Here is a 27,145-nt window from a genome sequence, read left to right as displayed (position 1 = left end):
AGTGATAAAGATTGACTGGAAACCCGGAGGGACAATCTTGACTCATAGTGAACTGCAAGGAGTCCCTGAATGTGAAAAAAAAATCCAGTGAAAAATGAAATAATATTAAAATAACAATAATAAAAATAGCTGCTTGGTAGCAAAGAGCCTTAGTGTTAGTGGGAAAGATAAATGCTAATCATTCATAAATGGTACATTCTCCAAAGGCTCAGATCTATTGACCAGTGTCATGGTAACAACCCTCATTTGTTATAAATGCTGTTTTTTCTTTCAAAATGGTTTTCTTGCCAATAGTCCTGAAGAGTGCAAGGTGAAAAGCTTTCACCAAATGTCAGTTTTTTTTCTCTCTCTGTAAAAGGGGAAACAGATCCACCTGATCCCAACAACAGGATTTCCTCAGTCAGGGCATTGGCCCCAGACACTGGCACTCCACAGGCTCCCCCGCGAATGCGCATGCGCGCGCTTCCCCTCGGCCCCCCCCTCCTCCTCCACCACCTCAGGCGCGGACCCGCCCATTGGCGACTTGCGCGTGCGCCACGGAATGACGTAAATGCTCGCGCGGCTTCCGTTGTTGTTGAGCAAGCTGGGGGCAGGAGTGCGTCAGAGTGGGTAATGTATAGATATGTTATATATCTGGGCATATATGTATAGATATGATATATATATATATATATATATATATACCGTGGGAAGCTGTAATGTGTTTATAGGGAGTGTGTAAGAAGTAGGTCGGAGCGGGGCAGGGGGGAGGGAGAGGGGGTGGTGTGTAAATATGGAGCGGATTAGGGAAGGGGGGGGCTGGGAGTAATCTATAAACATAGACCTGGGGGTGGGGTAAGTGTATTGAGAGGGAATGGGGGTGTAGATATAGGCACAAGAGGGGCCAGTGTGTAGATGTGCAGGAGTGGGGGTAATGTAAAAGTATAACATGAGATGGGGAAATGTGTAGATGTGAACCACAGGGTGATACATTCATATAGGCTGGGATTGAGGGTGTTGTACTGATACAGACTAGGGGGAGGGAAGGGTTAGTGTAAAGGCACGGGCTGTGGGTGGGTGGGTGGGGAGGGTTAGTGTATGGGCATGGGCTGTTTGTTTGTTGGTGGGTGGGTGGGGAGGGTTAGTGTACGGGCATGGGCTGTTTGTTTGTTGGTGGGTGGGTGGGGAGGGTTAGTGTACGGGCATGGGCTGTTTGTTTGTTGGTGGGTGGGTGGGGAGGGTTAGTGTACGGGCATGGGCTGTTTGTTTGTTGGTGGGTGGGTGGGGAGGGTTAGTGTACGGGCATGGGCTGTTTGTTTGTTGGTGGGTGGGTGGGGAGGGTTAGTGTACGGGCATGGGCTGTTTGTTTGTTGGTGGGTGGGTGGGGAGGGTTAGTGTACGGGCATGGGCTGTTTGTTTGTTGGTGGGTGGGTGGGGAGGGTTAGTGTACGGGCATGGGCTGTTTGTTTGTTGGTGGGTGGGTGGGGAGGGTTAGTGTACGGGCATGGGCTGTTTGTTTGTTGGTGGGTGGGTGGGGAGGGTTAGTGTACGGGCATGGGCTGTTTGTTTGTTGGTGGGTGGGTGGGGAGGGTTAGTGTATGGGCATGGGCTGTTTGTTGGGAGAGGGATTGTGTGTATGTAAGTGAATTGAAAAAGGACAGGAGTGGGACAGTGAGTAATATATTTGTGCATAGAGTAATGTATATGGGAGACTTAACAGTCAAATATAGTGTGTGCAATATGGTGTCCAGGGTGATGGAGCAGACAGAGAATGGTATGCAATACAATAATGTTCTGAGTAGGTGTGATGATGGAGATGATAATACACACTGAGGGGGAAGAAGTGAAGAGTAGGCTGGAGAGAAATATATAAATATACAAGGGTGGGGAGGGATTGCATGTAAATATGAGCAGGAAGAAATGAGGACTATAATTTATGTAAACCAAGAGTGAAAATGTAAAAGTTGGACAATATACAACAGTGAAGGTGGTAGAGAAATATATAAACATGCACTGAGTGAAATATAAATAATTACATAAGGAGAAAGTAACCCAGGAGACCAAGAAGGATCTGTTGGATAGGGGGAAGAGAGAAAGGCAGACATGAGGATCTAGAGAAAAAGCACCCAGTGATCAAGTATCAGTGTGGCACCCAAGGGAGATACATAGGTGGAATAAAGAGAATTTGTGGAGGGGTGGGTAGGAAGATCTTGGGAAGCTGGGGCATGAGAGTCATAGGCAGCTTTGGAGATCTAGGTGTTGGGGAGGTTGATGTGGAATTTTGGGGAGAGTGAGGGAGTGTAAGTAGGTGGTGATTAGGATAGAGTGAGTGTGTCAAAAGGCAGAGGTAGAGGTTTCCTTGGGATTGAGAGTTCAGAGCAAGTGTGTCTGACCTTGGGGTTGTGTTTGACTTGGTTTTTCTTGATCTTTATGGGGAGCTGTAAGTATAATTCAAAAGCTGAGGGCACAAGGAAGGTTTTTTTTTCAGTTAATGTTAATTCAGTGTTGTGCTTTAACTTGAAGAGGTATTTAACAACAGCTTAGAATTAGTTTGTTGGGTATCAAACCATTTCTTTGAGTGTTTTTGAGGGTACGACCATTTCAATAGCATATCGTGGTTGAATGGTTTCTTGTTGATTTAATTGTGGAGGTGATCTTTCCAGTTAGAAGGCACAATTAGTAAACAGGAGAGCAACCTATTTACTTCAGTGTTTATCCAGTTACCTGCTGAACGTGGTGATTGGCCTGTTTCCTTAAAATTGATATTGCTGTGGTGTCTCAATCGAGCTGCCTTATAATGTGGTTATTCTTGCAATGTTATCTTGTGTTTAGTAAGTGATATTTTCAGTTTGAGTCAAGTTTGAACTCCACCCAGTCACTTGATTGCAAAATAAATGGAATAGTACACCGTGGTGCTGTTTTTTTTAGTCAAAATGTTAAACCAAGGCTGTCATGTTCTGTTGGATCTGTGCAGATTACACTTGCTATTATGATGCAGAACTTGGGAGTTATCCTCAGTCTCCTGGCTAATATTTATATTTCATCCAATGCTTAAAACAGACTACTGTATTTGATCATCATTATTGTTAATGGGAGCCTGCTGTGTCCAAATTAGGATCTCTTGTTTGGTTCAGTAACTGTATTAGGCTTTGAGATTTTTTTATTATTCGTTTGAATCATCAGTGAGTGTATTGACATGGCAAGTACTATCTTTCTAAAAAAAAATCCTTTCATTATTTCTGCCAAGGCCTTTATACACTTCTAATTTGCACAAATAATATTCTGTGTGAACTTGTTAAAATAAGTTGGAGTCAATTAAATGCAGGAAAATACATTATGCCTTTTGAAATTACATAATGCATGTTCACTTAGAATGCAGTGGAAAGAATATAAACATTTACGAAGTAGCAGTAATCTACGGGAGCAAACTTTATTTAAAAACGTAATCTTGCTCTCTGGATACTTCAAATACTTTGAGCAATAAACTATTGTTTTGGTCAAATATGATAGACATACAAGTTATATGTTGTTTAACTGGCTATTTGTAAAAGTCCCTTAACACACTCCTTCCCAAGGCACTGTGCAGGAGCAATGTTGGACAGAATTGGACATAGACCAAAACTTTGTCATATGATTTTAAGGAGGATGTTTTTTTTTAAAAAAAGCAGAAAGATATGTTGGCAACCAGGGTGAAATCCCAAGCTTAGGACCTGGGAACAGAAGACAAAGCTACGGTTTGTGAAATAAAGGCAACCTAGGATGAAGAGGCCTGAGTTTATTATATCTCCTTAACAATCACTTAACATTATTCTCAGTTGTCAACCTAAATTGAGTGAGGCTTGAGGCCTTTGATTTAGAATTCCTTGTGTAGTTGTTACTTTGTGTTCATGTTCTTTTAGATTTTTTTTGTATAGAATTCTTGATCTTGACTTCTGCTTTTGGAATGATAGGTCTTGAGGTTGCTGTGTTGAGAATTCACAGCTGGATAACAAGATGAAACTCAGGATTTGGTTGCCAGGAATTCTTGGAATTCTTCTTGGATTGAACCTTGGCGTGTTAGGCCAAATTACACCTATCCCAAGTTCAGGTAAGATGTGTAGTTTAATTGGTTGATCTCTCATACCTACATTTATATAGGTACACGTGCACGCACACACTCTTGCTCTGTTATATTCATCGCACTTGTTTTTAAACCAAGATCTGACTGTATATGCTAAATAATATCTGCTACTTTGCTGTATCTCCAAATTACAGTCCATGTCAGTGTTTTATAAGATAAGCTTTTTGTCAATAAACAAGGGGTTGGTTTTTTTTTTCATGATCATACTTTAGGAAAGGTGTGATTGCACTGGAGGGAGTGTGGAGGACATTCACCAGGATGTTGCCTATATTGGATCACTTTAACAATGAAGAGAGGCTGGATAGACTAAGGTTGCTTCCTTTGGAACAGAGAAGGCTGAGGAAAAACCTGATTGAGGGGCTGACTGGGTAGATAGGTAATAGCTATTCCCCTTAGTTGAAGGAATGTAATTATAAGGTGAAGGGCAGGTGGTTTAGAGCAGATTAGAGGAACATTTTTCTTCACACAAAGGGTTGGGGGTACCTGGGAAGACAGTAGAGACAGGAATCCTCACAACCTTTTATAAAAGCTATGTGGATGAGCAAGGCTATGAGCCAAGTGTTGAAAAATATGAATGGTGTGTATAGGTTTGTGTAGACTTGATGGGCTGAAGGATCTGTTCTGTGCTATGTGACTCTTGTCAAGAGTGTGGTGCTGGAAAAGGCCCTTGCCCAAAGCATTGATTCTCCTGCTCCTCAGATGCTGCCTGATCTGCTGTGCTTTTCCAGCATCTGCAGTCCTCACTTTCTCCTATGTGATTCTATGACCAGCATCCTGGAGAGTTTGAAGTTTGTGGTCTCTTATTGCTTCACTGTCAGAGTTTGACTGATTGGATACCATTCCTGACACCTGCACCTTCCAAAGGTTGTGTAAAAGGTATCTGTGTAGACATGAGATACTGACCAGTTGCCTTCAATAATGTATTATTCTATGATTTGAGTCAAGTAAGTTTGCACCTGGATGAGGAGTAAAAAATTTTTTTTTTTGGCTAAGAGTCAGGTTTCGGTCTGAATATGAGAAATTGGTATTTTAGGCCAAAGGTGGGTGTTGACTGTTGTATAATATTGACTGTTACTTGGGTACATATGATATTCCACATGGCACCATTGATTAATTTGTTGTTATTTGAGCAGAATACCGCATTCACTAAAGGAACAACATTTTGAATCTAGTTGAATCGTTGCATCACCAGTTGTAATGTTAACATTATGGGTCTGCTACTTTTCCTCTGCACCTTTTTACTACTAGATTGTTGTCAAGTTCCATTTCATACAACACATCTTTAAGATTTTGTCTGTTGGATCTCAAGAGTTGGCTTAACATAGTGTGTAATTTTTGCAAGTCCATGTGAAGCTGAGAAATTTGATTTGGGCTCATCGGAATATGAGTAGCTGCTTTTGATGACCAAAGGCTTCATATAGTGCATATGTTTTAGAAATAGAATATTGTAAATTTACATAAAACTAGTGAGTGAACATAGAATGTCTGCACAGATCTCTCTGAATTCAATTTCTCACTGTTCTCATTTTGCATTAGCATAACTTGTGTAATTTAACGTTTTCCCCTCATACTTGATATTTAGAAATTGTCATGCCCCTGTTTGTTTAAGTTACTGGGTGTGCTGTATCCAAATGTGACCTTTCTAAGAGTGCAATATGTTCACTAGTCTATAACTTCTATTCTCACTGGTTCTAGAGTTAGCTCTTGGTAGGAAATTATGATGCAGAGAGACTATTAGACTAATTTTGATGTGTTCAACAAATGTGTTCAGTCCTGATTGCATAACTTTTAAAGTATATAATCTCATTTTTTTTATAGATCATGTTGTAGAATTTATTTTGTAGGATGTGGAACTTTCAAAAACATTGGTGTTTGATTTCAGCGATGCCATTCTGCTTCAGGCCAGATGTACATTTTTTTGTTTATTGTTTTGTTGATTTTGTTTGGGTATTGTTACTTACTTTTTAGTGTTTAGAGTATTTAGTGTTGTAGGTTTTTCTTGAAGGTCTTAATTCTTGTGCAAATGTGGCTGAATAGAGAATATCATATTAAGTCTAAACCCATTCCAATCCGATTATATGTCAACTTTATTTCAATGTATGTTTCTATTCTTACCCTGCTCTCGCTCTCACTCTCATGTCCTCTTGGCTCCATGTTTCTTGCCTGCCTTGCTGACTCTTGCATATCACATTGGTCTGCCTTCTCACGCTATGACTCGATCTGTTAATTTGATGCCTTCTGTCGACATGCAAGTGTAGAAGATAGGAGTGGGAGTAGACCATTTTACTGCTTAAGCCAGCTCCACCATTCATTACGATCCTGGCTGATTCTTGAGCTCAATATCCTAATCCCACACTTTCAGGTAGCTCTATTAATGGGCTTCTTGTCACTGTTTTGACATGCCCTCACACTTCATTGGCGTGGAACCCCCGCTGTCTCCCTGCTCATACTGTTGATGGGCTCTCAATCTCTTTTGCTTGCTGTATTGATTTGCCCTCCCGTTCTGTTAATGTGACACCCCCACATACTCACTCTCTTGCTTTGTTGGCATGCCTCCCTGACCTTCTCTTGCCCCTCTTTTAGTGTATTATCCCTGTCTTTCACTTGTCCAGCAGGTCTGTTTCCCTGATTCGTGTTTACCCTGCTGATGTGCCCACCTCACTCTCGCGTTAGATATTGTCTGTGTGGAATTCACTAAAGTGTTCAAGGTTCTACGTGGTAGACTGGCTAGTGAGGTTAGATCAAATTGGTTTGAAGATGGTGGTGGAGGCAGGGTGGGGTGGTTGAAGATAGTTTTTCAGACTGGAGGCCTGTAACCGGTGGTCCACAAAGATCGGTGTTGGGTCCACTGCCTTTTGTCATTTATACAAATGATTTGAATGTGAATATAGGAGACATGGTTTGTAAGTTTGCAGATGACACCAAAGTAGGTGGGGTAGTGGACAGTAAAAAAAGTCATGAGTACAATGGGGTCTTGATCACATGGGACATTGGACTGAGAAATGGTAGATGGAGCTTAATTTTGATAAATGTGAGATGTTGAGTTTTGTTAAATCAAACCAGGGCAGGACCACAGTTAATGGCAAGGCCCTGGTTGGTGTTGCTGAACAGAGACTCAGGAGTGCAGGTGCATAGTTCCTTAAAGTGGAGTAGCGAGTAGTCAGGGTAGTGAAGTAGGTGTTTGGCACAATTGCTTTCATAAAGGCTTATAAAATCATGAGGGGCATGGATAGGGTGAGCAGCCAAGGTCATTTTTCCTTTGGTGGGATAGTACAGAACTAGAACTAAATAGGACCTGAGGGATAACTTTTTCAGGCAGAGGGAGGTGAACATATGGACCAAGCTGCCAGAGGAAACAACAGTGAAGACTGTAATACAGTTATAGTATTTAAAAGGCATCTGGATAGATATATGAAAAGAAAGGGTTTAAAGGGATATGGGGCCAATTGTTGGCAAATGGGACTAGATTAGATTGAGATATCTGTTCATCGTGGACAAATTGGACCGAAGGGTCTGTTTCCATGCTGTATGACTCTGGGTTCTCCTCTCTTTCCCCCTACTGCCATAAGGAACTTACAAAGAAATTTGATAATTATGTGTGCGCAACTATGACTGGGTTGCTGTTGCAAACTGCACTGATTCCTTTTACAAGTTTTTCTGGTCAGATGACATTCTTGTGTTTCCCAGTAATTGTGCAATCAATCCTCAGTGATTACGAATTGTCAAAATCAAAACCGAGTCCTAAAGAGCTGTGCAGTGAAATGAAGCCCTCTTGAAGCATGGTGATTAATATAATGTAGGAAACAGCAACCAGTTTGCACACAACAATGATCCATAATCAATTACAGGATAATGGTTGGTTGGATTATTTGATCTTCTGGTGTTTGTTGTGGGATAAATAGTAATCCTCCATGCTAGAGATGACTTCAGAATAGTGCCATGAGGTCGGCAATGTCCATTTGAGGGGACTGACTGGGCTTTGGTTTACTGTATCACCTGAAAGGCAACTCTTTTTCCCCCCCCCCCTCCTCAAAAAGCACTGCAACACTTTTTTCTCAGCTGCATATTTACTTATCTGTGCTACTTAACTGATCTGTCTGTATTGCTCGCAAGACAAAGCTTTTCACTGCCTCGGTACACATGCCGTTCAGTTCAATTCGATCCGATCCATCACAGCTGATACTGGATTGATTATTGGAAGTGACAAACCTCTAATCTCAATCTTAGACTTTTGTAATGTTGTATGCAGCTGTCTCAGTTCCTGAACTCTTCAAGTTTAGTTTCATTGCGCAACTAAAAGTAAAATTCTTCAGGATTTATTCTGGAGTGTTTCTTTCCAGTAAACAACTGTGAATGAATGCATTGATACATAAATTGAATGTCTGGGCAAAAGGGGAAGAAGAGAAAAAATGCAGGTTGTTTTTTTGGTGTCCCAGTTACCATTTGATAACACACAAGTCTCTCCATTTTGCTGATTTAAAACAGACTTCCCAAATTTTAATTTTAATTCTGTTAAGGTGATTAAAATAAAGTCTGTGGTGCTGAGTGTGGAACTGCCAGATTGTACTAAACACCCATTTAGTCCACTCGTGTCTGTTGAAGGCTCACTGTTATCTTAAGGTAAATGGTAGCCTTGCCAGCAATGCCCAAATTCCATGAATGAGCAAAAGAATCTGGTAAGAAAGCAAGGTATGACCATAGATGGTTAATGTTTGAAGATGCATTTACGGGGAATAGACATGTCCATGGGTTGAGGAGAAGAAATAGGTTAATTGTTGGCTTAATCCTTTGCAAATGAGGCAGGTCCTCTATTCTGAATTTCTTTTAAAAAGTGCAGTTAAATATGTATGTCTTTTTTCAGGTTCAGGTTGTAGTGATTCCAGCAACATCAATTGTGAGCAATGTCTGAGAAATGTTTCCGTGAGTACCATGATTGATTAATTGCATTCCCGTTGCGTACTTTGTCTAATGGATGTGATATCAAGCACACGTCTGCAGGGATACAGGGCTGGAAGGGTGTGTCATCAGGCTGAGGTGGGAGGAGGTGCGAGTGGCAATTAAGTACTGGCCTAGAGCAGTTGAGGGTGCAATCTGAGCACAATTACCATTGATCCACAAATTTTTATGCCATGGGCTATATTTGTCTACTGTGTCTGTAGAACAGTCTAAAACTGATTACACTGCCTTGCTGTCTCTCCCCAAACCTTGCATATTCCTCTCTTTGAAATGTTTATCCAAATTTTCAATTAAAGATTTACTTGTCAGTGACTCATTCAATTGCAGTGGTGCATCTTTGTGGTCTTTCAGTAGTCCCCTTCTAAGAATGTCTCAATTCCTCATTCTTTTGGTCTTTTTTAAATAAGTAATTTTACTCCAGTCTCCCACTGTACTTGTGGGAGTACAGCAGAAATGATAATGCATTGTGGTTTAACTGCTTATGCTACTAAAGGTCTCTTGCCATTTGCAAAGCTGGACAAGTTTTAAACTGATGAGGGTAAGTCTTTTCTGACTAAAACCTGACATTCAGCATTTGTAACAGAATCAATATTGGTGCTCGTGTTGAGAAATCTGTAATATTTCAGAACCGCCCTGGCATGTGTTCATCTCGTACTTTGTTAGCAGTATGTACACAGTGCTGCTTCATGTGTATTACAGAGAATTTATAAGATGGAAACTGTTCATTTGGCTCAATTAGTCCTTGCTAGTATTTATTTTCCACCAAGTGTTCTCCCACTCCATTGACTTAATCCAATGCTATCAATAGACCCTTCTATTCTTTTCTCCCATGTGTTTAGCTGCCTTTTAAACATATGTTATTCATCTCAGCTATTCCCTAGGGTGGTAACAAGCTCTACACCTCCATCCTCTAGGCAAAGAAATTTCTCTTGAATTTTTTTTAAATTTGTGTGACTACCTTTGATTTCTGATCTCTAGATTTGACCTTTAGAATTGGAAAGGCATTCTCTATATCTCTAATTTTAGAAACTCCTTTCGGGTCAATCTTTTCTTTTCCTCTTCCTGAGGAAAGAGCCCCAGCTTGTTCAATTTTCCTGAAGCTGTGACCATTCAATTCTGATATTCTCAAATCTCTTCAGTACCTCCTTTTTTTTTGTAAAACCGAGCATAAAGCAGTTCACAGTACAACAACAAAATTTGATAGTGTTCCAAGTGCAGTGAGATATCCCTGTTTTCATCCAATGTAAAATAACAGCTATTGAGTAAAGCAAACCTGATCTCCAACCAAAATTTTATATCATCATCCTCCTCAATGACTTGCTATGTAGGCTGCATCCCAACAAGGGGAAATGAAGCTTCAGTGAATTTGGTTGGATACAAAGTCTGAGCAGCTATTTTCTTACCCAGAATGCTTAGCAACACAACGTGATCAGTAGGCTTTTAAGTCGGGAAGCTCATACACCACAACTTGTCATGAACAGGCTTTCCAGTTTCAGAGCAGAGGGGTGCTGAGTTTTCTTGTGCAAATACTTAGTCTCTAGGTTCATTGATGCCAGTACTGTGTGTGCATAGATTTTAACTAGCTTAATTGAATCTTACAGTGTCTCTGGTGTAATGCCAACAAAAAATGTGTTGACTACCCAGTGAGGACAATCCTTCCACCAAAGAAGTTGTGTCCACTGTCTGAAGCACGATGGGGTGTCTGTTGGGGTAAGTGACCAAGAATTTATCACTCTTGTCAGTCTTTTGAAATGCTTCTTCACTATTACATAGGTTTATAGAATCGTACAGTGTGGAAACAGACCCTTCAGGCCAACTTGTCCATGCTGAGTAAGTTTTCCAAACTAAATTAGGCCATCTGCCTGTGTTTGGCCCATATCCCTCAAAACCTTTCCTATTCCTGTACCTCTCCAACAGTTGTAACTGTACCTGCGTCTACCACTTCCTCTGGCAGTTCTTTCCACATATAAGCCAGGTCTGTCAAATCTTTCTCCTCGCACCTTTAAAATTTTGCCCTCTAGTTTTGAATTCCCCAACCCTAGGGAAAAGATTTTTACTATTTGCCTTATCTACCTCCGTCATGTTTTTATAAACCTCTATAAGGTCACCCGTCAACCTCCTATGCTCCAGGGGGGAGAAAAGAGTCCCTGCCTCTGTTTATAACAATTCTCCAGTGCTGGTGACATCTTTTTATAAATCTCTTCTTCTTCTTCTTCTCCAGTTTAATAATAATCTTCCTGTAGCAGGGTGACTGGAACTGTACACAGTACTCCAAAAGTGGCTTTACCAAAGACCTGGAGACCTGCAACATGATGTCATAACTCCGATACTCCAAGATCTGAGCAACGAAGGCCTCTTTACCACTCTGTCTACCTGTGACGCAACTGTCAATAAGCTATATACCTGAATCACTAGGTCTCTGTTTTGAAACGCTCCCTCAGGCCCTACCATTAACTATGTAAGTCCTGTCTTTGTTTATCATACCAAAAGCAACACTTTGCATTTATCTAAATTAAACTCACTTGCCACTCAGCCCATGGGTCTAATTGATCAAGATCCCTTTGTAATCTTGGATTACCTTCCACACCATCTATTATACCACCAACTTTGGTGTCATCGGCAAGTCTACTAACCTTGCTTCCTGTATTTGCATCCAAATCATTTTATATAAATGACAAACAAAAATAGACTCAGCACCATTATCACTTTCTCAATGCAAAATATTCTGCCCTTTCTTCCCTTGGCCTCCATTTAGCAAATCCTTCAGACTTGGTTAAATCAATAGCTATCCTGACTTGCCTTTTCCCACACTCCTCTGATATTACTAACCCCCTGATCTTCGTAAGTTTCTTGATGCCAAGTTCTCATACTCCATTGCCAGTATCTGATGTTGCCCATTTAAATCCAAAGTCCTGATTATTAATCAGGTGAACTTCAAGAGTTTTTGCCATCCACATCCCTCTGACCTATTTCCTTCTGGATTTGCCAACAGGAAGCAAATTTTCTTTATTCTTTCCCCTCTCTCCAATTGCATTTCAAATCTGAAAACTGTCCAGCCATTGTCTTGTCACTACTTCTGCTGTGGATTAATTCAACCATTGCCTCACCTTGTCATTGCATTTCCCTTTGCAGGAAAAAAAACTATTCTCTCCCAACCAACTTGAAGTTCACCAATGTGGCCCCTGTCTTTAGTATCTGCAAATCCAAAGGACACAGACTTGTATCCAGAAGGTTCAACTGGTTTGGTCACCAGAACTGAACAGCTTTTATATTGCGAACTATTGGTTGTAATTACCAGCTTCTGTAGAGGACACTAACGTAGAACACTTTTCCATTGCCAAATATCTCTTTAAGACATTCGCTTCTGCTCCACCTTCCCTTTCCAATAACTAGAGTAAGGAACACCTTGTGCATAAAGATTGAGATTGCTTGTTTAGTTGTCTCTGCTGCTTAGCAATGACCTGATCTGTCATTATTGTTGAAAATGTGTTGCTGGTTAAAGCACAGCAGGTTAGGCAGCATCCAGGGAATAGGAAATTCGACGTTTCGGGCATAAGCCCTTCATCAGGAATGAGGAGAGTGTGCCAAGCAGGCTAAGATAAAAGGTAGGGAGGAGGGACTTGGGGGAGGGGCGATGGAGATGTGATAGGTGGAAGGAGGTCAAGGTGAGGGTGATAGGCTGGAGTGGGGTGGGGGCGGAGAGGTCAGGAAGAAGATTGCAGGTTAGGGGGGCGGTGCTGAGTTGAGGGAACCGACTGAGACAAGGTGGGGGGAGGGGAAATGAGGAAACTGGAGAAATCTGAGTTCATCCCTTGTGGTTGGAGGGTTCCCAGGCGGAAGATAAGGCGCTCCTCCTCCAGCTGTCATGTTGTTATGTTTTGCCGGTGGAGGAGTCCAAGGACCTGCATGTCCTTGGTGGAGTGGGAGGAGGAGTTGAAGTGTTGAGCCACGGGGTGGTTGGGTTGGTTGGTCCGGGTGTCCCTGAGGTGTTCTCTGAAGCGTTCCGCAAGTAAGCGACCTGTCTCCCCAATATAGAGGAGGCCACATCGGATGCAGCGGATGCAAAAGATGATGTGTGTGGAGGTGCAGGTGAACTTGTGGCGGATATGGAAGGATCCCTTGGGGCCTTGGAGGGAAGTGAGGGAGGAGGTGTGAGCGCAAGTTTTACACTTCCTGCGGTTGCAGGGGAAGGTGCCGGGAGTGGAGGTTGGGTTGGTGGGGGGTGTGGACCTGACGAGGGAGTCACGAAGCGAGTGGTCTTTGCGGAACGCTGATAGGGGAGGGGAGGGAAATATATCCCTGGTGGTGGGGTCCGTTTGGAGGTGGCGGAAATGACGGCGGATGATGCGTTGAATACGGAAGTTGGGGTGGTAGGTGAGAACCAGTGGGGTTCTGTCTTGGTGGCAGTTGGAGGAGCGGCGCTCAAGGGTGGAGGAGCAGGAAGTGGAGGAGATGCGGTGGAGGGCATCGTCGATCACGTTTGGGGGGAATCTGCAGTCCTTGAAGAAGGAGGCCATCTGGGCTGTGCGGTGTTGGAACTGGTTCTCCTGGGAGCAGATGCGGCGGAGACAAAGGAATTGGGAATATGGGATGGAGTTCTTACAGGGGGCAGGGTGGGAGGAGGTGTATTCCAGATAGCTGTGGGAGTCAGTTGGCTTATAGTAGATGTCTGTGTTGATCTCTCATTATTGTCTAGTTCCTCTCACCTCTCTCTAAGTTCAAGTTGTTCATGAGACCCACCTATAGCACTCTTGACATTATTCCAATTAAAGTGTCGACTATCTAATTTCACTTTCTTTCAATGGTAGCTGACCATGTAAATTGTTTTCCCCTCCAGACTTCCTGCCTAAAATTTCCCCTTTCCGACAGCTGCTTATCTAAATCTTTTCAGTTTGTTTTCTGGCCACCGTGATACTTAAATGGCTCGAACTAAAATCTCAAATGAATTTCTCCATGTTTGGGGTGTTCATCGGCCTCACTACAGCTTTTAATATCTTCACTAATGTTATCTGCCATTTAGTGGACTTCTCATGGTTTGGTTTCATCCCTAGCTATCCGAATGCAATCAACGTGATTCCACTAGTGGCATTTCCTTTCACCGCATACCTTAACATTCATGTTCTCGAAGGAGTTATGCTGAGACCCTTTTGCTTTCTCACATCAATTATATCCCGAAGGCAATTTTGTCCATAATAACAACTTCTGCCTGCTTGCTTATGCTACCCAGTTCTGGCTCTTCTCCATTTCAGTGTTGCCAACTAGATATTTTTGAAATTCGGTGTAACATTTAGCTTCCTCCGGTTCACCTTTGGTCAGGATCAAAGCTATTGTCTCTGGCTCCTGCCTCTACTGCAAGAGGCATTACCACAGAATCCATTCCCTCCCTAGGAGCTGGAGAAACTTTCCCCACACAGCTGCGCACACACTTTAGAATTTAGGACACATTTATGTTTTGTTCAGTAATGGGGGATATTTTAGGTTCTGTCCTTGATTCCATGTGCAAGCTAACTGATGTAGGATTAATGTCAGATCAGATGTTGCACTTCACCTCAAACTCTTAATCTTTGGTAATCTCTGAAATGTTTGTATATGGGCACCAGAGGGGAAAAGATCTGATGTGATGTTCTTCCTAAGCAGTGGTGTTAAAATGACCCATTCTCTCTCAGAAATTACTTGAGTCATAGCCTAAAACTTTTCTGCTACAGCTGCCTGCTGAACAATGTCATATTGAGTTTCCACCTGAGACCTAATGTGTTATCCTTGGATGATTTGTGGAGTGATGGGGGAGGAGCAAATCTAAATCTGCTACTGCTGTAGAAGAGAGATATTGCCAATGTTCTCATTGCACAAATGTTTAGTGTTTAACAATGCAACCAAGAGCTCCAATTCACAAAAGGCAGAACTGCAAGGATTGCAGGACTCCCCTTGTTTTTGATCAGAGTTTCTTAAAACTCTTCATTTTTCAGAACGGATTTGTAAGTGAGCTTCGTCCTGGCACACATATTTTCACCTGTGGTTATGGGGAAGTGAGATGTAGCATTGCAATTGGGCGAAGAACTTGTCCTTTGAGGAAAAGGAAACCTTTGTGTTAAATGTTCATTGTTATGGGATGACTGAAAAGTGTCAATTCGAGGGCCTTGCTTCATTCCAGCATTGATGCTCTAATCGCTCCTGTGTTGCTGCTTAGTTTATTATTTTTGCAACTTGAGCAGTGGCTGTCTAATCTCTTGGAATTCCCTATTGATCTGCAATTATTTCTTGGACTTCAGTCATAATGCATGACATTTAGCGTTTTTATTACGAATTCAATTGAATTCCAATTTTTGGCTTTTTTTTCTGGAGATTGGGGAGCTGTAGAAATGGTAAGTGAGGGAAGATGATATGCGCACTCATCTAGTAATGATTCAAAGGGAAGTCAGCAGAGATCCAAGAGTGGTTGATCCCAGGAGAAAAGACAAAATCAACATCAGCTGATGAAAATATGAACATAAGAATTCATAAATTCTAATTCCAAAGCCCTTCACAAAACCATTTTATTATGAATCACCAAGTGCAAATGGATGCAGTACATCAACTCCACTACTGACTATATATAATTTACTCAGTCTTTTTATCAGCCATGTATCTCGACTGAATCATTTTTGCCATTCTCCAATAATTTGCATTACACCAGCAAACGGTTCCAGTCTTTTCAGGACAATCAGCAGAAACTTACATGAACACTGTTTGACATTCTGTATTCTTTCCTATGTGGCATAATGTGTGCATATGGATAGTTTCATAACAATTATTTGTTAATCATAAGCTATAATTTATTGCAGTTGTACTATTGCGACCTTAGTACAGGTCTCCTTATCCACAGATACCAAGCTACTTGCAAAGTTGCAAATTAAAGTCTTGAATTTATTTATGATCTTTTAAATTTTGGGGGCACTTACAACCAATCACCTTAGTTTATTGAACGGACAACAATAAGGGAACGTGGCTGCTGATTTGTGCAGAATAACCTCCTACAAACCACAGTTCAACTGGATAATCGCATTTTGGTTTTGGTTGAGAGGAGTATTGGGTGGAACACTAGAGAGTACTCTCCTAACACTCTGGAATCTTTCCAGTATCCCCAAGAAGGCAATGAAGGCTTTAGTTTAATAATCATCTTAGTCGAAACATGGCACCTCCCTTTTAACCACAATTGAGTTAAAGATTGGGAGAATACATCTGGAATGTTTATATAGGCTGCTGAGAGGTGATGGTACTGGATTTTTTTTTTTATTCACTCGTTTGGATATGGCCATCACTTGTTCAGGCAGCATTGTCCATTCCTAGTTGCCCTTCAGAAGGTGGTAGTGAGCTGCCTCCTTGAACTACTGTAGTCCATTTGGTGTAGGTGCACTTGGGAGGTTCACTAGGGAGGGAACACCATGATTTTGGTATGGTGACAGTGCAGGAATGGCTAGTGAGTTGTATTTGGGGATTTCAACATAGTTGCTACCCTGTCTTTCTCAAGGCAATGGCCATAGGTCTGGAAAGTCTTTTCTAAAGAGCCTTCATGAATTTCTATAGTGCATTCTGTAGACATTACATGCTGCTGCTACTTAGCATCTTTTTGAAGTGACTGAATATTTGGGAGGTGGAGCCAATGAAGCAGGTTAAATGTTCTGGATGGTATCAAGCTTCATGAGTGTTGGAGCTGCACTCCTCCAGAAAAGTTGAGTATCCCATCACATTTGTGACTTGTAACTTGTAGATGGTGGACAGGCTTTGGAGAGTCAGGAGGTAAGTGACTTGCTAAAAGATTCCTAGCCTATGCTTTTGTAACCACAGCACACATATGGCTCATCCAGTTCAGTTTTTGGTCAAGAGTAACTTGCATGATTATTGATAAGGGGAGGGTTTAGGGATGGTTATGCCACTGAATGTCATGGGGTGATGGTCATTGCTTGGCACTTTGTGGTGCTAATATTACTTGCCATTTATCAGCACATGGCAAATATGATCCAGGTTTGGGCATATGTTATTCAGTATTTTGAGTGAGGAATGAAATTGTGCAATTTTCAGTACCATCATTGGTGAACGCCCCCATTTCTGATTTAATGATGGAGGGAAAGTCATTGAAGCATCTAAAGATGGTTGTTTGGTTGATGAGAATAGTAGAGTGGAAAAATAAATATTCAGAATTTAAACTGGGGTTTTTAATTGTTAATTTGATAATCAAGTGAGCATAACTAGTCTAAATATAATTAATGCTTCTAAATTTGAGAGGTAGGTAATTGAACTATTTCTCCACTTGTTTCTTGGTGCACATGTGAGCCTGGATAACAAAGGTGTAAATCCTATGTCTCCATACATGCGCACACCCCTACACCTTCAGGGAGAAGGCACTTTGCTAATCTGTTGCTTAGCTAGCTATGTGAAAGAATTGTAAAGTGTGCTGAAATCAGGCAGCATTCAGATTTTAGAAGCAAGTAGACTGGGTGTATTGGGTACTTGGAATGCAGCATCATTAACATTTTAAGGTATGAAAATAATGCTACCAAGCAGAAAAAGCCAAATGATATATTACAAACATGTTCTTCCTTGATCTTTAAAGCTGATCCAATGCACATTTATGAGAACCGGTTCTGTCACCAAGGGCAACTTACTTCAGAAGTATTCCTACATTTTGCCAGTTCAAACCTCAACAAATTGCATCTGTGCATTGATTTTAAAAGTTAACATTGCCAAAATCAGACTCCATGTGGTGATGATTCTCTTTTAGAACTTGATGCTTTCTTTTCTAATGTAGCAATATGAACACAGGATGCAACTTCCCCTTTGCTCTAAAGAAATCACACTGAACACCAAGGATCCTATCGGTCTCGCATTTAGCTGTCTTGATAACTTTAAAATGAAACACGACCAAAAGTTCTGAAGTTGGTTTCATAGGAAGCTAATTGTTCACAAAGAAAGAAGCAATTGCAAGATAGAAAATAAAGGGCCAAAAGAAGTTTCTCATGGGAGAGGTTGAATTCCATTCGAAGTTTAAGACAACCCCTAAAAGATTTACTCCTATTCTTGGTCAACCTCAACTGGCAAATGAATGTAGCAACTTAAAGTTTTGATTGGTACTGCCTACTTTATGCCTGGTAATTATTATAAAACATTGCATTGTTCAATTCATACTTGTGAAAAATGCAGGTTGTTTCCTGTAGCATGCGGTTTACTTGTTACTGCATACTTAAGATAAGCAATGAAAATTCTTAGCTTTGTGTGCTTATTCTCTGCGGTCTATGAAAATTCTGTTTTCACTGTTAGTCCAGGTTGCTTATTTTTCACAGTTCCTGACATAGTTATTTGGTTAAAATGAAAATTAAAAATGCAGACATAAATGAGGTGTAGCTTTTTTTTATACACAGCTGTGTATAAAATTTGCAATTAGCTAAACTTTAGAACAGTTGTTAGTGTAGAATCAAAGGAAACAAACTGGTGGGGAGGTGCAGGAGGAAGGCAAGATCTTGAATAGTTTGGGGATGCACCAACTCAACACAGTTCCCAAAATCACAACTCGTCAAATCAGTGTGGCTCCAGTGATATTTGAGAACTCCCAGTTTGGCTATGTTGGGGTGTGTTTTTGATCCACCTCATGATGTGAAGGACCTTTCTTTTCTTTTTTTTGTTTTTGGGGTCAGTGGGATCATGCCCCTGTGCAAATCAACTTCTTCAGAAAGGAATGGTGGGTAAAGGGGGGACTTCAAGGAGAGCGGTTGAAAGTGCAATTATCCATAGCAGAAATCTGAACATAGCTAATGGCAGGATAAGACTCTGTTCCATCAAGTGTCACCGGATTTGGCTTGGAGCCGAACAGTAGACCTATGTGCAACCTACTGAAATTGTAGGGCTTAAAGATAATCTTGTGTGAATGAGCCCTGTAACAACTCACTCAAGCCTTTCTTTTATTGTTTCACTTTGTTTTAACTGAGCTGGATTTCCCAGTTGAGATATTAGAGCTTGTTTTGTCTGCCCCCTTTCGCCAGCTTTCCTTAACAGGTTTTTGAATTTATATTAAGGATTGAGTTTTCTGAGCCACTGCACTCCTCAGACACCTGAAGTGAGGTGATTTGTGCCCCTTGCATCAGCTATGTTAGTGGGTGGCAAGGAGGGGAAAATTTACTCTGAGAGCTGTTCACTTCTGATTTTTCCAGAATCTTGTTTAAAGGTTGAATAAAATATATATTTCAAATGTCCTGAATATTAAACAAAACCCTTTTTTTTTCTCTCTCTCTCTGCAGTGAATTTTGAAGCTTTAATCATTGCTATGTCAGTGGTTGGTGGAGTTCTTATCTTGTCGCTGTGTATCTGCTGCTATTGCTGTTGCAGGAGTCGCAAAAACAAGAAGTGAGTGTTTGGTCTTTTATCTAAAGCCCAGAGTGAGCCAGCACTGAATCATATGGGCTTTCATCTTAGCTCATTGACTTGCTGCATCTATCACTGTGTTACAGGACATCTGACTTTTCAGTTCACACTTTAATGTTCCTCTTTGAAAGGAATAAAACTGAGAATGTTTTTGTTCAATGTAGATATGCTAGTTGATAAAATAAATTTATATTAAAATTTTAGCTCTGTTCAAAGCATTGAGGGGTGAACATGTTGGCCTTTTTTTCCCAATGGAAAAAAGAAGACCAGGATGTGACCTGATTGACATTTTTAATATTACAGAGGGAATTGTTAAAGAGATTTCAATTTGTACAGAATTTCAAACGAAAGGGGCTTAAATATGAAGGAATTATTAATCAATCCAACAAAGAATTCAATAAAAGTTTCTTTATCTGGAGAGTGCAGAGAATGTGAAACTCTCTATCAACCGGAATGGTTAAACAAAATCAGATGCATATTAAGGAAATTTGGTAAGTAAAAGATGCAGATAAGGGCACAACATGCAGTTCACTAGGGAGGTGGGGTGGGGTGGGGTGGAAGAAGATCTGATTTGAAACTTACCAAATACTTAGACCTGAATAGAATGGCTATGGGGAAGCCCCTTGAGTATCCCTGAATGTAATTGCTATACCCTTGGGTCCTTGCTATCATCTTGGAATTCCCATTTGCACTTCTCTATCTTTCTACCTATATGAAGACACTCCCTGAAACCAACTTTGACCAAACCTTTGGACATCCGTTATACTAATTTGTGGCTTAATGTCCGATTTTGGTTTATTATAATTCTGGGAAGTGGTTTGAGATGCTTTACTACTTTAAGGGTGGTATAGAAACGTTGGTTAATTGGTTCGTCCAGTTGAAAGGATAAGCACGTTTTTCTTTTTAAAAATCCATTCACAAGTTGTTTTTGTAAAGACCAACACTTATTGTGAGTCTAATTATCATTGAGAAGATGGTAGCCAGCTGTTGCCTTGAATGGAATTAGTCTTTTCTCACTGTGGGTTTCACTGACTTGCCAAGCTATTTCAAAGGGTATGTAAAATTTAGATATATTGCTGTGGGTCTGAGACACACAGAAACCTGACAGGGTAAGGGCCGCAAATTTGTAATGAACCAGCTGGATTTTTCTATTAGGGTGATACTACTCTGGTCGCTACTAATATCAATTTTTTAAATTACATAATTATACCCATCTGCAGATCATTAGTCCTGGTTTCTGGATCATTCCAGGAATTGAGGAAGGGTGCAAATTGTAGAGTTGCACCACCCCACAGAAATTGCTATTTTATTGGCAATTTGTTTTCGTGGAACATATTACTTATATTGACCTAATGATGGTCTCCTTCGAGCACTGGCCTAAGTTATCACATCATGCTGGAAGACTTCAGTCTGAACAACATACATGGTCAGTCTGGTAACATATTTTATTTTGTGAAGTGGAACAAGAATGATCTCCAGGCATAAGGCACAGTATGAAAGATGGTAGGTTGGAAGAACATACCAAGCCAAGCAGCATCAGGAGGTGAAGTCTGTTTTGGGTAGCCTTGCTGCTTCTATCTCTCTCCAAATATGAAAGATGGGTAGAATACCATCGTTTGGAGCTACTTTTACATCCTTGCTCTGATATCTGGGCTTCCGTATGTTCTTCCAGCCTTTTGCGGTCCAATTTCCAACTCCCAGTATCAGCATCTCTTTTATGTTTGGTAAGAAGATTCCCAAAGAGTATTTATGTTGAACTAAATGAGTTAAAAATGAATGTTTTAATATGTCTCGAACTGTTGTTGAGGCATGCCTCTCTCTTTAAATCATATTTCTTTGATTTTCTTTTTAGAAACAACAGCATAGATCAGAAGATGGAAAGAGAAAAAGAGCAGAGGAGGATGCGGCAAGAAGAAAGGTAGGGAACAGAAAGGTGGAATAAAACAAGTAGCTGGTCATTGTTTGAGGCGGATCACTTCTTTTTGGCCAACTTTTCAAGCATGTAAATCTGTTCGTGTGATGAACCCATGTACTTCATTCACCGGGCCCTGCATGTATCATCAATTCTCTGCAAGTTTGACTAAACATCTCCACTGTTCTGGGGTGTGTTCACTACCTGATATGCTTACCCAAAAGGCCTCACTGCTTGCATGACAGATTCTCCCTTTCTAGCGATAACTACCTTCGTCCTCGCTGTTTGCAAAGCTTAACATCTGCTCTATTACCCAAGGTTTCTAAAGTAGCACAGCAAATCTTGGGCATAGACTGCAGAGAGTTGACAATGCAATAAGTGACAATAAAACTCCTCCATCTGCACACTGCTATGGAATCTCATGTTATTTTGAAAGGGAAGGACTGGTTAGAACACAGAACAATACAGGACCTTTGGCTCTCCATGTAGCGCTGACCTTTTATCGTACCCTAAGAATTAGGGATAGTCAACATGGTTTAGTGTGTGGGAAATCATGTATCAAAAACTTGATTGAGTTTTTTTTTGAAGTATCAAAGAGGGTTGATTTAAGGCAGAGCAGTGGACACAAATGTATATTGACCTCAGTAAGGCTTTAAGATTCTTCTTGGTAGACTGGTTAGCAAGGTTGGAACACATGGAATACAGGGAGAACTAGCCACTTAGACCGAACGGGCTCAAAGGTAGATGGTGGTGGAGGTTTTTCAGAATGGAAGCCTGTGACTAGTGGAGCGCCACAGGGATTGGTGCTAGGTCCATTACTTTTCAACACTTGTGCTCACATCCAAGTCATTTAAATAAGAAGTATAGTTAGTAAGTTTGAAAATGGCAGCAAAATTGGAAGTGTAGTGGACAACAATGAAGGTTACCTCGGAGTACGTTGGGATCTTGATCAGATGGGCTAGTGGGCTGAGGAGTGGCAGGTGAAATTTAATTTAAATAAATGCAAGATGCTGCATTTTGGAAAGGCAAATCAGGGCAGGACTTGTACGCTTTTAATGGTAAAGGTCTGGGGAACGTTGCTGAACAAAGACCTTGGAGTGCAAGTTTAGTTCTTTGAAAGTGGAGTCTCATAGAATGGTGAAGAAGGTGTTTGGTATTTCTTGCCTTTGGTCAGTGCATTGACTATAGGAGCTGGGAGGTCATATTGCGGCTGTATGGGATAATTGCTAGGCCACTTTTAGAATGGTGCATGCAATTCTGGTCTCCCTGCTATAGGAAGGATGTTGTAAAACTTGAAAAGATTCAGAAAAGATTTACAAGGATGTTGCAGGGGTTGAAGGACTTGAGCTATAGGGGGAGGCTGAATAGGCTGGGGCTGTTTTCCCTGGAGCGTAGGAGGCTGAGGGGTGTCCTTCTGGAAGTTGATAAAATCATGAGGGGCATGGATAGGGTAAATAGATGAGGTCTTTTCCCTTGTGGGGGGATCCAAAACTGGAGGGCGTAGGTTTAAGGTGAGAGGGGAAAGATTTAAAAAGGACCGAAAGAACAACTTTTTAAGAGGGTGGTGCATATATGGAATGAGCTGTCGGAGGAAGTGGTGGAGGCTGGTACATTTAAAAAACATGTGAATAGTATATGAATAGGAAGGATTTTGAGGAATGCAGACCAAACGCTGGCAAATGGGACTAGATTAATCTAGAATATCTGGTCAGCCTGGATGAGTTGGACCAAAGGGTTTGTTTCCGTGCTGTACATCTGTGACACTTATGACTATGTTGCTATGGTGAAGCTCTTGGGTCCAATCACTTGGGATTGTTTCACTTTTCCTTTTGTTTATATTTCAGGAAAAATGAAATGAAAGTCCGCCATGATGAAATCCGGAAGAAATATGGTGAGGAGAGCTTGTTTTGCAATTGTTTTTCAGTGCTTCCATCAACAAAATGCTCAACCACGCTGTGCTGTCCTTGGTTTGGAACAGTCATTAAATCCTGATATTTGGCAGCAGTGGGTGCAATAACTAGAGTAATTTTGGATTTTACAGCAGAGATACAGGCTATTGGGCTCAGCTGCTCTGGCCTTAATGTTCCATGTGAACCTCTCCCTTTTATATTTCATCTTACCCTCTCTCTGCATAAACTTCCATTCAATACCATTCTCCCTCATGTACTTATCTAGCTTCTGCATATCTAGTTCTAATGTTAAAAATCTCACAACACCAGGTTATAGTCCAACAGGTATATTTGGAAGCACACTAGCTTTCGGAGCATCGCTCCTTCATCAGGTGGTAGAACCAGGGCTATTACCTGATGGAGTGATGCTCCGAAAACTAGTGTGCTTCCAATTAAACCTGTTGGACTATAACCTGGTGTTGGGTGTACAAAATTAAAATCACACCAGCATCTCCAACTCATTAGTTCTAATGTTGTAATGGATTCAGTTACACTTTGGAAGTTGAGTTCATTCCATTCTACACCTAACCATCAAAGCTCCAAAACTTTTAGATTGGATTGAATAGAGCTGTAGCACATTTGTAATGCTGTACTCTGTCCCCTTTTTATCGACGAGGTAATGCAATTGAAAGGTTAACTTGAATATCTTATACAGATGGCAATTGGGCCTCAGACTGGGACCAAACTCCCTGAGGAAGGTAAACGTAGCTGCAAGTGGTTACGGTTGGAAAAGAAGAGAATATAGCTGGGAGTCTGTGTAGGCCACCTGGAGAGCAAAGTGGGCTGAACTATATCTAAGACATGCAACTCTTTCAACTGAAAGATTGGTAGTCATGTACAAAGACAGGCACTGTTCTATTACAATTGTACAAGCTTGAGTGGCAGTGCCAGTCAGGAAATCTTGGACTTGTCATTTTAATTGGGCAGAATGTACCACCTGCTAATACTTTGAGTGCCATGGCCATTGCCCATTCACATGTGAAACTGTATCATGGCCCACTGTATGCACCCATTGAGGGAGCCCATTCACAAGTGAAAGTGCATCTTGACTGACTAAAATATGCAAGGTTGGCTAATCTTAACTTTTGATTTTTGCTTTTATTCCAGGTCTGTTCAAGGAACCAAATTCTTACTCCAAATTTGAAAACAACTAATGCGAGTAATGTAAACAACTCTGCTCCAAACAAAGAAAATCCAAATGATTAGTATTCAGATAGCTCAGTCTTTAATTATATATTATACTTAACTAACCTCTTCCCTCCTAAAGCCCCAGAAGCAATGAAATCAAACCAGGTCTATGTTTGATTTTCTTCTCTGGGAAGAGGAGCTTTTGTTTTTAACTTGTCAAATTCTGGATCAGATAGTATTTAATCTTTGGTGTAATTTCTAATCCTGTAACTCGAAGATTCTAGTATTTACACTGGGGAGATTGGCACCAGCAATTTCAAGCAAGTGTTGTAGATGGACCAAGCCACTGTTTCTAGACACCCTAAATTAGTTCTTCTCAACTAGAACGAACTCAGTGTAAAAGAAAAGCTCATTTAAATCACTTAGTTGGATGTTTCTGGTAGGATGGATGTCCAATTCCAGAGCAAAGCCTGTGCCATTCAATGTCTTGCCCCTTTACAATCCACGTACAATGCAAGATGGAGTAGATATTTTTATCCATGCCTTGGATCCAGCTGATCAACAGCTTCTGCAGATAAACAATGTCGATGGATCTGCGAAAATTCTTTTTGTACAGTCACTTATAAACCAAAGAGTGCAAGAAGTTGAAAATGCTGCATTTCCTAATGGATGGGGACTCCAACCAGTGCCTTTCTGTTTTTAGTAGAATTTTGTTTGAGCTCTCGAAGAGGCCATGTTTATGATGATTTCTATTTCGTTGCACTCTGTAGAAATACCAACATATATTGGTGTCATGTTGCTTTATTGCCTGTGGGAAAGCTGCGAAATTTTTTAACTGCTGAATTCTATTAAAAAATAATTTAAAAGAACATGGAAACTGGATTTTAAATTTTGAGCTGTATGTGTCATGGTGTGCCCGTAGATCTGGGAGAAGGCTGAAATCATGGTTAGCAAAAGCACAGTTCACTCACAGACAGAAGAGAAAACAAATGTTATTCCCATTTGAGTTGGCAAAAGAGGAACTGGTTGTGACCCCCATGCTTGTTATCGCTATAGTGGGACATCACTGTGTCACAAGGTGTCTCCCACAAAATGGCTTCAAAAAATAGCCACCAAATGATTTCAAAGCTGATTTAAGTTTCAATATGAGTCATGGTAATTAGGATTGGTGAGAGGCATCCAGTAACTTATCAAGCAGTATAGTGAAGATATTGGGGTTCTATTAGAGCCTGGCTGAAATAGTTTTTCTTCAAGAATATTTCATTAGGTCTAACAGTCATTATGGATCCAACCTTTTTATAGGAAATATTTGAATTCAAGTAAAAGGGTTGTTCTTTGAGTGAGGTGGTAATCCGTCTTCTCTCTGCACAGGGCTACTTTATAGATCAGATGAAATTACAAATCTCTTTGCAATTCATTCTTTGACATTGCCTACATTTGTAGCTGTAGTATGCGATTTTTAAACATTCAAACCAAAAAATCGATTGCGGTGAGTAATAAAACTGGCTATTTTTTGTTAATAGTAGAATGATGAGTTATGACAAAGACAAATTAAACTTATAAAGCTTCTAAGTGAAGAGTTGTGAAAACTGTTTATTAGTATAGTACAGTTTACTCTTTTCTATGGTAAGCTAATGTAAATGAGACCGCTAAGTGTCTTGAGGTTCATACTTGGTCAATGTATTCTGATCTCTTGGGTGGGGATGAGTGAAAGTTTATTTTTAAGACTTTTTGGCTTAATTACATGGGGAGATGGGTCTCTGTGAAAAATGTTCAGTTGTGATGTTGCTCTGTTGAGTCAGAGTAGGCTTGATCTAAGTGCTTATCTTTTCCTGCCCATCATTGTGTATGTTGGTATAGTTAATGTGTGGAATAGGTGTAACATGGGTTATTCCAGCAGGACAAAATCGTGGATGCAGTAATCCTTTCAAAGGCATACTTCTCAAGTTTATTAGTACTAATCAAATGGAGCAACTTGATAGAATCCCTACAGTGTGGAAACAGGCCATTGTGGACTCAGAGCCAACTGACTCTCTGAAAAACATCCCACCTAGCCCCCACTCCCCCATCCCCACCCTATCCCTGCATTTCCTGTGACTAATGCACTAAACCTACTCATCCCTCTACATTATGGGCATCTTAGCATAGTCAATCCACCTAACCTGTACATCTTTGGACTGTGGGAGGAAACCGGAGCATGTGCAAACTCCTCACAGAAAATTGTCTGAGGTTGGAATCAAACCGGCGTCCCTGGTGCTGTGATGTAGAAGTGCTGACCACTGAGACATCATGCCATCCCTTTGGGTATGTGACCATGACCTGCTGGAGCCAAATAGCTAGTGGGACTTTAAGTTTTGCTTTAAGGATGTTTGCAACAAAGATGTGTAGGCCCTATACTGAATTGTGCTTGGGAGTCCTCAGCTGGTGAAAGAGGGAAATGGTGACACCTTGTGTGGGCTGGCATGCATCGTGATGAAAGTGGCAACTCTGCAACAGACATCGGCACTAAAACCAATAGCTCGCGGTGTTACTTGGCAGCTTTTTATAAATGATGCTTGTGGCAGCAACAGCTGTCCCTGAAGAATGCTCCTTCACAGCCACAGCAAAGGCACACAAAATGATGAGACTCCTGCCCCCTACCCTAACTGAGTCTACTTGAATGCTTCATCTCTCATCGATGGAAGGATGAGATCATTAACATGTCTGGGG

At 41.0% G+C, this 27,145-nt stretch overlaps 1 protein-coding gene across 2 annotated transcripts; it reads left to right on the top strand.

Moving 5' to 3' along the window:
* The first annotated feature begins 533 nt into the window (after positions 1 to 533).
* LOC132817238 (pituitary tumor-transforming gene 1 protein-interacting protein-like) lies at positions 534 to 25,305 on the top strand. Of its 2 annotated transcripts, none has more exons than XM_060827582.1 (8): positions 534 to 609; positions 3,930 to 4,066; positions 8,961 to 9,019; positions 10,657 to 10,765; positions 19,324 to 19,429; positions 21,300 to 21,365; positions 23,204 to 23,250; positions 24,416 to 25,305. In XM_060827582.1, exons 2-8 carry the CDS (start codon positions 3,973 to 3,975, stop codon positions 24,460 to 24,462), a joined length of 528 nt encoding a protein of 175 aa, XP_060683565.1. In that variant the 5' UTR covers positions 534 to 609; positions 3,930 to 3,972; the 3' UTR covers positions 24,463 to 25,305. The 2 variants fall into 2 exon arrangements, with proteins under 2 accessions (XP_060683565.1, XP_060683566.1); XM_060827583.1 differs by having other exon boundaries at positions 536 to 605.
* The last annotated feature ends 1,840 nt before the right edge of the window (positions 25,306 to 27,145 follow it).

The sequence above is a fragment of the Hemiscyllium ocellatum genome, chromosome 7, assembly GCF_020745735.1.
Source record: "Hemiscyllium ocellatum isolate sHemOce1 chromosome 7, sHemOce1.pat.X.cur, whole genome shotgun sequence".
NCBI classification, from domain to species: Eukaryota; Metazoa; Chordata; class Chondrichthyes; order Orectolobiformes; family Hemiscylliidae; genus Hemiscyllium; species Hemiscyllium ocellatum.
Note: the sequence above shows the minus strand (reverse complement) of the source record. Positions and strands in the feature narration are given on the sequence as shown.